This window comes from Apostichopus japonicus, chromosome 2 (assembly GCF_037975245.1).
Source record: "Apostichopus japonicus isolate 1M-3 chromosome 2, ASM3797524v1, whole genome shotgun sequence".
Taxonomy (NCBI): Eukaryota; Metazoa; Echinodermata; class Holothuroidea; order Aspidochirotida; family Stichopodidae; genus Apostichopus; species Apostichopus japonicus.
The window spans coordinates 24,090,252-24,102,432 of record NC_092562.1 but is presented as its reverse complement, the minus strand read 5'-3'; the positions used below and the strand labels follow the sequence as shown (position 1 = coordinate 24,102,432).

The 12,181-nt window shown below is 35.3% G+C and overlaps 2 protein-coding genes across 4 annotated transcripts in view; one reads left to right on the top strand and one right to left on the bottom strand.

Annotated features, from left to right (window-relative positions):
* Positions 1-12,181, top strand: part of LOC139983124 (gem-associated protein 4-like) — a 182,073-nt gene that overhangs the window by 98,187 nt on the left and 71,705 nt on the right. The gene's annotated exons all lie outside the window — the stretch shown is intronic.
* Positions 1-12,181, bottom strand: part of LOC139982857 (uncharacterized) — an 87,263-nt gene that overhangs the window by 18,474 nt on the left and 56,608 nt on the right. For 2 of the 3 annotated variants that reach the window (XM_071995993.1, XM_071996003.1), the window contains exons 19-20: positions 11,502-11,736; positions 10,454-10,502 (exon numbers count right to left, since the gene is read on the bottom strand). The exons of the other annotated variant lie outside the window; for it this stretch is intronic. In XM_071995993.1, coding sequence (XP_071852094.1) covers positions 10,454-10,502; positions 11,502-11,736 — 284 coding nt within the window. The remainder of the gene's footprint in view (positions 1-10,453; positions 10,503-11,501; positions 11,737-12,181) is intronic. 3 annotated transcript variants of the gene reach the window in all.

The window sequence follows — 12,181 nt, the reverse complement described above, 5'->3', positions numbered from 1 at the left end:
CTATCTATCTATCTATCTATCTATCTATCTATCTATCTATCTATCTATCTATCTATCTATCTATCTATCTATCTATCTATCTATCTATCTATCTATCTATCTATCTATCTATCTATCTATCTATCTATCTATCTATCTATCTATCTATCTATCTATCTATCTATCTATCTATCTATCTATCTATCTATCTATCTATCTATCTATCTATCTATCTATCTATCTATCTATCTATCTATCTATCTATCTATCTATCTATCTATCTATCTATCTATCTATCTATCTATCTATCTATCTATCTATCTATCTATCTATCTATCTATCTATCTATCTATCTATCTATCTATCTATCTATCTATCTATCTATCTATCTATCTATCTATCTATCTATCTATCTATCTATCTATCTATCTATCTATCTATCTATCTATCTATCTATCTATCTATCTATCTATCTATCTATCTATCTATCTATCTATCTATCTATCTATCTATCTATCTATCTATCTATCTATCTATCTATCTATCTATCTATCTATCTATCTATCTATCTATCTATCTATCTATCTATCTATCTATCTATCTATCTATCTATCTATCTATCTATCTATCTATCTATCTATCTATCTATCTATCTATCTATCTATCTATCTATCTATCTATCTATCTATCTATCTATCTATCTATCTATCTATCTATCTATCTATCTATCTATCTATCTATCTATCTATCTATCTATCTATCTATCTATCTATCTATCTATCTATCTATCTATCTATCTATCTATCTATCTATCTATCTATCTATCTATCTATCTATCTATCTATCTATCTATCTATCTATCTATCTATCTATCTATCTATCTATCTATCTATCTATCTATCTATCTATCTATCTATCTATCTATCTATCTATCTATCTATCTATCTATCTATCTATCTATCTATCTATCTAATCTAATCTGGACTACCAGTTAAGTCTAAAGAAGATAGTCAGGAATCATACCAGCTAGAGTTATTGAAATTCAACAAAGTTTTCTCATGTGTGAAACCTCCATGGATTTGATGAACTAAAAACTGTTGCATGCTACAACTGTGGACTTACATGTCAGGCATACACCCATTACAATAAGGGTAAAGGCATATAGCCAAATTATGATACAATACTCTATTGGGTGATATTCAAGGAAATTTATGGTGTACATGCTGATTGAAATTAAGACAAAATTATGCTCAATGTGAGGTAAAACTGTCCCACAATTAGTGTAAAATCCTGGTAAACTGAGGTAAAACTAAGGTAAAAGCGTAGTAAATCTACGGTAAAACCATGGTAAAATTGGGGTAAAAGAACGGTAAAGCGTGGTAAAAGTATGGTAAATTGAGGTAAAACTAAGGAAAAAGCGTGGTAAATATACGGTAAAATTGGGGTAAAAGAACGGTAAAACTGTGGTAAATTTAGGGTAAAAGTGTGGTAAATCTACGGTAAAACCATGGTAACCTTGGGGTAAAACCATGGTACACTGTGGTAAAAGCATGGTAAAAGTATGGTAAATTGAGGTAAAACTAAGGAAGAGCGTGGTAAATATGCGGTATAATTGGGGTAAAAGACTGGTAAAACTGTGGTAAATTTGGGGTAAAAGCGTGGTAAAAGTGTAGTAAAAGTGCTGTAAAAGTATGGTAACAGCGTGGTAAATTGCGGTAAAATTGGGGTAAAAACGAGGTAAAACTATGGTAAATTTGTGGTAATTTACTGCGTTAAACCGCGGTTTACCGCGTCCATAGGGCCAAAACACCGCGGTAATGTACAACAAATTTACCGCGGTTTTACCCCGGTTTTACCGTGGTAAAATTGCGGTATGTTACCGCGGTAAATTTGAGGTAAATTTTTTCCTTGGTTGGGTTTATATTTTCAAAAGTGGGCAAATATTTTCAAAAACTGTCAATTATTTTTTTCAAAAGTAGTTAATTTTTCAAAACCTGTTTGTTTTTAGTAGTAGTAGTTTCAACAGAGAGTTATATTGATTTCGTTCTATTTATTTGCAGGATTGATTAGATTAATATGTTGAAACCTATATAATTAGTGGTATTGATATGTTTAACGTGCCTTTCAGACACGGAGACCTTATACGGTAGAGATATACAGTGAGACTGAATTGGCTTACTAAACTGCCATACACGAGGTACAAGACATAATACTTTCACCCAATCATAACTTAACGTTTCTGTCACAAGACAGCAGGAGCCAATCACACTCTTTATATATTGAATTCCTGGAAATCATTTAAGGGAAAAGTTAACAGAATGTATTTACATACATCTGCATATGTTAAATATACATGGGGGTTCACGAAACTATAAGTGTTTGGTATAACACATGGGCACGCGAGTACATGAACACACGCCCAGTTTAGCAAAGATATCTAATTCTAATGTATACGCATATATATATACATATATATATATATATATATATATATATATATATATATATATATATGTATATATATATATAGAGAGAGAGAGAGAGAGAGAGTTGGTTGGTTGGCGTCTATCTTGGCGCAGAGTGCTCTATGTCCAGTTTAGCAAAGATATCTAATTCTAATGTATACGCATATATATATACATATATATATATATATATATATTATATATATATATATATATATATATATATATATATATATATATATATGTATATATATATATATATATATATTTATATTTGCAAAATTTCTACAAATTGACGTCACAATCACACTCCTCCCAATCCATTCTAATTGTAATATTATCTTTTTTTATGAAGGTCCCTTTATTTAGTACCCCTCTACCACCATACTTGTGGATTTAAAATAATAAAAAGGCGGGCGGGGAGGTGTGTTATATCATGGAAGTACGTATTAACCTATCGATGGCCTATTGAGGTGGCCCTGGGGGGGGGGGGGGATAAGCAAGGGTAACTTACCTTCACAAATGACGTGCACACTAATGCATGCACAAACAAACCTTGCTCACCCAGTGATCACAACAAATTCTGGCAAATTTTGCGATTGCTGACTTTTTCAATAGAATTGTTTCTCTAACAATTTAAAAAAAAAAAGAAGATTGTTACGTTCACAAGACGACTACCTGATCCAAAAAATATTTTGCAACATTCGGAGCACTCCCACCCCTTCCTCCTCCTCTTACAATTAAACCTGTTTACACCATTTGGCCAGAATTAACTTGGTGGGGGCCCAGGGACAAGGTTATTAAAAGAGTGCCCCTTCGGCATGTCATTATCATTATCCTAGCAGTTCCATTGAGTGTTTGTTTTAAATGAATACTTGATCGCATCATGATGAAAATATTGGAATAAATTACATGCTAATGACCTGAGATATCCATCGCTGTATCGTTTATACACTGTGCTGTGGGTATTTACCGCATCTGTATGTACTGACTAGTACACTAGTGTCTAATTACCGACGGTAGCAAGCATTGTGTGTGTATTTTCTGGGATCGATGGTGGTGTCTAACACTTCTGTTACACCTCATTAGAAACTAGGTCTGATTACCGGCATTAGACGTTTCTTTTTGCGCGAGTCTTCACACACTTTAATTAATGTTTAATCTTTCGAAATTGCATGAAACTCCGACAAATAGCACTTGCATGTTTCCACCATCGTACTGTATAGCGCTGAGGACCTAGAGAAATGCAAACTTTCTTTCCCCCTTCCTTCTAACAAACCAACAAAAAGAGCATTAAAATAAGTACTCATAATATTATCTTCCGAACAACATCACCCCCCCCCCCCGCCCACACTCATCTCCCTGCCTTTGTCACCTATCGAAACAATATTTCTAGTTACCAACACTCCAATTCATCGTTGCCTAATTTATCAAATGGCTATAGCAACTTACTAGGTAACCTAAACACGTTGTGGTGCAAGAATATCGGTATAGGTAGTACGATTAGCTTACTACACCCAGCCGTCAGAGACGTGCCGGTTTTGTAGTGCAAACAGAAACTGAATCAGTAGTTTTTTCCAGATAGTCAGCTGAAGGTATAATATTTGCGATCTATTCCAAGCTAATAATTAGCCTAATTTAAGGTTACCTGTGATTTTTCTTAACAGTAATTCCAATCTTGTTTGAGTGTGCTCCCTTTTTCGCACAACTAGGACCGTGTAAATGTGTGTACCCATGCTAGATTAATCAAAGTCCCAGTAATATGAATAAACTTGGCATAGCCTAGGCCGCTGGGTCATACCCTAACGCTACTGTAGGCTAGATGCTACAAATTTAATTCAGAAGAAAACAAATTTAAGAAAACCTGTAAAACAGTTCAGAGAAGTATTTAAATTTTCCCGGTTCTGTAATTGAAATAGGCATTTATGCTTCTGGACTAGGCCTAAGGTTGGAAGGAAATATGCTTTGGAAGATTTGACTGCATCATGCAGCAACCAGCCATGATATATGGCATGATAGTTACCAGGCAAGACGGTTGAGACAGTACTGATGACTTGCAAAACCAGCCTGGAAGTCTAGTACCAAATCTGCCTCAAAAGTAAACTGAATACTAACAAAATTGTGCAAAAGTTGCATTCAAACCATGGATTTTGATCCATTAATTTGCATGTGAAATTTATTTTCAACAACTCATTTTTGGGTTTATAGTATGAAGTAAATATATCCTGTTCCTTCTTATTTCATCTGCCAGTCTTCTATCTTTTATTCGGTTCAAGAAAGAGGATGGTGAGTGCAGGGCCATTTGGTAAATGTTTGCAAGATTGGTATACACAGATTCCAGTCTACTCCCTTTCCAACTCAGCAAATGATCTGAATAGCAAATCCCCTTTAGAATATCAGTCTGTTTCTTTACATTTATTACATTAACAAGCTTTTCAGCATTTTAAAATTAATGCCTTGGACTCAGATTTCCCCACTCTGCATCCAAGTAGGGATGCGCTGTACTTGGAATTTCAAATCCAGGGGGATACTTGTTTCCTGAGCCTAAATATCCGATTGGAATTCAAGCAGTATTTTGGAATTGACATAAATCCAGTCAGTTTAAAGGAAAAATGTGTTAGTGGTGGTTGGGGCGGTGGAGAGAAGATGATGGTGGTGTAAATTAAGGTAAGTCAGATTATCAATATTATCGATAAAAGTTGGTATTGCATGTGTAGTCGTATCGACAATATCATATTCCGACCACATTGATATACAGAAAAAAAAACAATAAATAGAAAATACCAATTTAATATAGATCATAGATTAGATATATACATCACAGCTGCATGCCTATATATTCCACCAAATATCAATACACTTATTTGAGTGATGTTTCGTACAAATTCTATGCCAATATTTAGGCAACAAATATTCTTCACTCTGTCCGTTCTCGTTCTACTACTAAGCAATGATAAGAAGCAATGATAGTTTCCCTTGTTCTACAACCTATATTACGTTAGTAAACATTGCCTACACAGCACAAAGCCCTGTGGTACGTGCTCGAACTATTTACTGCATTATACCTGTACACACCTTTTCAAACCAGCTTCCTTGTCATTTTGATAACAAGTTGATCACAGTTTGTATCATTCAGAGCCATGTGGTGTATGTCAACAGCAAGCACTGGGCCTGGAATGCGGGAAACCCTGGTGAATCACGATGAATATATTCAGCTATCTAGCCAGTAACACTTAGAGTTTCTGCACGGTACCTGGGGATTTACTGAACCGTACCTACGGAATTGACTGCAATGCGGCATCCCACCATCAATCCCATGTCAATGATGTTGTTATGATTATTAAAGACAGTACAACGTCTTGACTTTGAGACATTGTACTTTGTAGAACCAGGAGAAAATCTGGCTAGCAAATTTAGAAGAGTGAGAAGCCTTTTTACGGGGTTCTTCTTGCACAGAAAACAGAAAAAAATGTTTTGGGGGCACAGGGTTTGCCGGTTTTTACCGGGCGGTTTTCACCGCCCGGTTAAAACCAGGTCTTTACCGGGAGGTTTTTCCCACCTATAAGTGGGAAAAACTGGGAAAAACCTCAAATTATATAGAATTCCTAAAAATTCATGTGGAACTTGTGGAGGAGCATAGAAACTACAAGAAAATGGCATCTTATGGTAACTATGTGACTGTTGTGACATCAACTAATTTTAGAATAAGTAACATCTGGAACAGTAACCTGTGTTGTTGATACTCTTACCTCTTCAGTTAGCCTATACACAGGAAGTGCCCAGTATCACCTCACCTGTCCACCTCAAAGTGTTTAATCGCTCATGCATGAAGTTGTATAATAATTGGACCATGTTTGCATCAAGGTAAACAGTTGGGTTGTGTGAATGGCTCGATAGGGCCATTGTGCGTTTAAAACTTTAATTGGGCCCATGTGCCTTACGTAGTTTCAAAGCAGTTTCTATTGAAGTTCACCTCAATAGACTGTTGCCTACTGTATTAATTGAATGAACTGTCTGAGCACATAATAGGCCTGAAGAATTTAGGAGGGGTGAGTGTCCCAGTGTAGACCTATAATGGTTTGGGCAATAGGCAATTCATACTGCTAAAGAGATTGAGACAGAATGTCTCACATGTGCAATATGAAAAAAATACTCTTTTTCCACAAAAAATAGAATTAGGTTGTGATAAAATAGCTCAAAATGAAGCTAAGAAACTCCAATATTCAATAACATAAGCCTGTCATGAAACAATATCGTGCCTACTGATGACCCTGCATATTACGGACAAGTAATAATAGTTTTCGAGACGGAGGCGATTTTTACCGGTATTTACCAGTTTTTCCCGGTTTTTACCTGGTTTTTACCGCTTAGTGGGAAAAACAGGTTTTTCCCGGGAAAATGCCAACCCTGTGGGGACAGTTTTTGAGTGATCGTAAATGACAGCTTGATCAGAGCTTCATGTTAAACGTAAGCATAATGGAATTCAAACTTGTCAACAGTGAGTGTATGCATATGCACATGCTGTTGTGCCTATGTGGTAAATATGATTCTTACAGTCTGAGGTCAAAGGTCATAGAAAATTGTTCATTTTGGCTATCATGGATATGCATGTAACTTTGAGGATGAGATGAGGTCCTCCATGGATTGCCTAGACTTGTTATCTCAATACATTACATGTATAGAGATAGTTTAACAGTAAGTGGGGCTCTCTCCTTTCTTAAACAATTTTCAGCGTCTTCATACAAAGTCCCTTTCTCTGGAATTTCCAGAGCAAGCATATATCATATAGGCCAACAAAAGTTACTATCTTTTATTCGAGAATTTTATCTCATTCTATGACTTTTTCACCGATTTATGTCCAAATCGGGCCAAATCGGGCTGAAATTCAGTTGTGTAAGCCTTTTTTGCACACGTTCCGAAACTTGTGTTATTGCACAATAGCCCATCACTATATTTTAGTACACTGCGGCTTGGATATCGTCTGAAAATCCGTTTTAATACATATTCATAAAGCAGCAATCGAATTGCTTCAAGCAAAACTTTGAACAAAAGAAGTTGAATATTCATTAAATATCTGTTTGCGACGATGTCGGACTCACAGTGTGGATGAAATTCAGAAATTTCTTTGCCTTGGCTTGAAAAATAAAAACGAAACGTAAGTAAAATCCTTTCATCTTTCGAATTGCACATTTTCCGTTTTCAAGAAAGTACCACCTCCATTGTCCGGTCGATTGTTTAAAACAAGTTAAACAATGTTTTGAGGCTATTTGAGTTCCAGCATTCTGGGTTGAATTAAAGGGACATTTTGAAGGTTGCACTTGTTAACGGGCATCAACGTATCCTATCGTGGTTAATTGCAAATGTACATGTATATGCACGTTACCATAGTGTGCAGCCTAGGGTTATAGTTTTAAGTATTCTATAGTGCAGTGTATTCATATTACGGGACCGTGTGTTTATGAATTATGTTAGCCTTCAAGACATTGTTTAAGAATACAATGTCGTTGCCTTGAATTTTGGAGGACCTAAGCACTTAGTAGTAGGGTAGTGATAGTACAACTACACAATACTAAGCCTATACTGGTATTATTAGTTTACTACTGACTAGAACTGTCAATGGTGGTTTTCAGCACTGGCAATACCTTCATGCCCGGTACATATAATAGTACTTGAAAATTAAATAAGCTAATATTAAAAAAAGTACTGCCTAGGTTTGGGCGATATATCGAAAATTATTATGATCGCGATAATTTGTTTTCAAGACGATATAGCCTATTTTGAGGATTGAACAAATGACGATAATTTCTTGTGAAAGAAATTTGAAATAAATGTGGAAAAAAATGCGATTATCCTTTCTCCGTTTTATGTGTAAATGTTATTCTAGCATTCCATGGTTAAGAAAGTTGAAAAGAAATAAAGTTTATTAACTTCATTTACTGACTTTTGAACTTCGTAAAATACCCGTCCTTTACAACTTTGACTGTAGAGAGAACAAAACTCTGAAAATCAGTAGAGAAATTACCAATTGTGTACGAACAGACAGATCAAATCTCTTTTCATTTTATCACATAATATAGCTCCTATAACTTGTCATTTTAAAATTTTCATCAGTTTCGTGACAATCTAAATTCAATAAATTGTCAGTATTTTGAATCCTCAACTGCGAATTTTTTATCGCCAGACACGCAAAAATACTAAATTTTCCTGGGGCGCTCGCCCCCTGGTCCCCCACAAGGGGTTCCACCCCTTGACCCCAGCGGGGCCCTAAGGCAGGCCCCTGGACCCCACGCCATTATGCTCGCACGCAACAGGGGTTGGTGTGTTCGCTGCGCGAAAACACCAGTGGGAAATCGGCAGTCGTTTTTAGTGTGTTCGAGAACACACTAAAAACAAGTGACAAGTGAACATTGGTTCTCTACTTTGCCCAATGGATAAGTGTGCACTGAATTTTCGTACAGTGTTTGCACGCATTTTGGCAGTATTCTTTTGTTTGTGAATTCATATTGCAGTTAATATTTTTTTGGTTTTTGGTTGTGCATGTGCATATTTCACTTTGTTTCGAAGTTCTTCACCCTGTAATGCTGTATTTCTGTCATTTTCAGAGAGAAAATGCATTTACAAGTTCCTCTACAACGTGTTATGTAATATGGGCTTGTTGCATTTAAAAGCAATGTGAAGTCATTCGTCATGTGACTTTATATATTGTCTCCTATTATCCAACATTCTGTTAACATTTATTTTGGTTTTCTTTCATTTTCAGGACTCTTTCTGCATCTGCAGGACGGATTCTCCTATGTGGGCACTTGGGATATAGTACCTTTTTGACTTCTTAATTTAATTCAGTACTTTTCACGCCATTTCATTCATTGCCTTGATTCAATCAACTTTGATTATAATCAAGGTTATAACCTTGAAAAAAACACATTCCTGTTATATTCTTTTGCACTAAATCGTACATTCATATTCACAAGTGTGAAGAAAAATTAACGAGAAGTTCCTACATAAGATGTACATTTCACGTATCCAAAAATACTTTTCAATTCATCACGAAGATAAGCTGATTGATGTCTAGGAACCTGATACATCATAAACTATATGACCAAAAAGTCCAACAGAGACTGACCCAAGATGAAGGATACCACATAAAAAACAAGTTCTTAAATATTCTGACATTACTAAACCTTGCAACGCCGTTCTCTCGACAAACAGGCAATGAGCGCTAATTTCCATAATATCCTGCATTTTACCCTTAAGGAATTGGTAAGAGATATAATTCCTTCAAGTTGAATTTTATGAAATAAGGCCACTGTTTCATCCAATTGTTGAGGTAACGGCTTGTCGTATCAGTATTGTCCGAGACATGGATGAAATATTTAATAATGATTTAGTATTCAAAGTTTGTGTAGCAGTGTGGAAGGCTCTGTTTTAGTCTCCTATAAAATACTATTGTTCATATCTTCAGAAACTGTGATATTTCTTCGCATCACAGTTTGCTGTGCGATACTTGATAAATCATTCCCTGGGACAGAACAAATTCATCGTAGGGCTTGTCCAAGTCACCAAAGAGCCCTTACAGGACAAACTGATATTAAACTAGAACCCGAAACAATTTGGAAGGTAATACTAGCTGAGATAGAGTTTCTTCTATTAATGATTGGTAGCGAGAATTTAGGCATTGCAAAGATTACAAAACATGTGTCAAAAAGAATTGATCAGGCTACATGGACAGAGAGAACATGAAAGTGATGTCATTATTTTCAAAAACATCAAATAATATGTATATATCAAATAATATAATATTATTATTATTATTACTATAACACAATTCATTAAAAAAATTGAAATGATATTTCAAAGAATGTATCATTTCAAAACGCAGTCAATATATGGACATTGTGGGTCTATTTAGTATTAGTCTATATTTATGCAAATGAATAGGTCTTTAAAAAATGAAGTGAGAAGATACACAAGTTCAGAGCAAAATACAATAAAATAGAAACATCCAATACCTTTGATAGCAACTAAGATTATAGCAGGACCTGAGACAGTTGCCATGGTCTGTGAGAAAGAAAATTGGAAAGAAATTACTGACCTCAACTGAATTCGAATCACATTTTGACACAAGGAAAACAAAAGAAGTTCCCCCCCCCAAAAAAAAAAACAAAAAAACAAAAAACAAATGAGCTAGCTATCCAGCCAAACATCGTTGCCCAGTACGATTTCTCCTTTTAAGCATGTTATTGCTCTCAATACCAATTAAAAGTCACAAGAGTGGAGGACTTTAATATAATATGCATCTAGTGACCAATATAACTCTGTTTGAAATTGATGGAACCTAAAATGAACAGGGAACGAGGGAGTTTTATACAATATCTAGGTTTATGTCAAGTCTTTATATATCAACATAGGAGGAATAATAGGTGGGGGAAGGGCGAGGGGAATGCCCAACCCCCCACTTTTTCCCTGACCTTGAGTTGGCTTTTGTATCCAATTCAGTCAGTAACGTAATCTGGTTGGTTATGCCACAGTAATACTGACTACTCTGCAATACTTTGATAATTTATTCATAATGTCATTAAACTGGCTGTAAAACAGATTGACTCATTGTGAAGATTCTTGTTTAAATCCCTTTGTTAAATTTTATGTAACTCAATAAATCTGGAAACACTTTTATGCAGATAGCATAATTACGTTTTCAAAGACACAACTAGTACTGGGAAATAACCTATAAATATTGCACAATATTACATCTATGGGCTTAAAAAAAGGAAGAAAGAAAATTCTCAAAGACCCCATTACCAAATTATACCAAAAAACGCTCTTCTCTTTAGGAAACCTGTCCTTAAATAGCAAATCTTTCCCCTTTCATAGATAGAAAGTCGCCTAACACACAACTTTTTCCTTATAGAAAAATTTTAAATATTAGTTCAAGAAATTTTATGTGAATGTGTCAAGAAGCTTCATACAAAGGCTATGAAATTGTACAGATTGTTCATGTTCAACTTTTGGGGTGTTTTATTTCATTATTTCGACTGGATGCTTAAATAAATATCTTACCCCATTCACAGAGCTGACAGTAAGAATGTAAAGCTCATAGCTTTTGTTTCCCATCAGGGGTGCATTGTGGAATCTCCCGTAGATCTTGTTGTCTCCAACTGTGAAGACCGTGGTCTCTTCCGATTTCACTAATTCGGCTGCGATGTAATCGACGCTGTTTTCAGTAAAGGACTCAAATTCGTCTGCAGCTCTTCTCCTCTTAGCCGGTGTCAGCTTCACCCTTACCAGGTACCCTCTGAAAATGATAAAATCGACATCCCCCCAAACAATTATATATGACTATAATTGGGTTACGTAAAGGGCAGGTTTCACCCGAACAGGTTAAGCCAGCTCTGACTATTTAATTTGAAACTTTCTGAATAATGCAATGTAATACAAAACCGAGAGGACTTTCAATAGTTTGTCCTGTATATGTTAAGCAGAGGGATCTTAAATAATGTACAGGGTTCATATATATGTCACCTTGGGTACCATCACAATTCAGCTCAAAAGTTGAATAATGTCAGAATTATTTCAAATAATGAGAAAGAAAACATTTTTGGGGGGTGGGTGGGGGCAGGCATTTGTAATGAAATCAAAAAGTAACATAAAAAAAGTGTGTCTGAGATTCAAAAATGTTTTGATATGGAAATATTAATTTATTAATAATAACGTTTAGTTGGTGAAAAATCTAGGGCAAT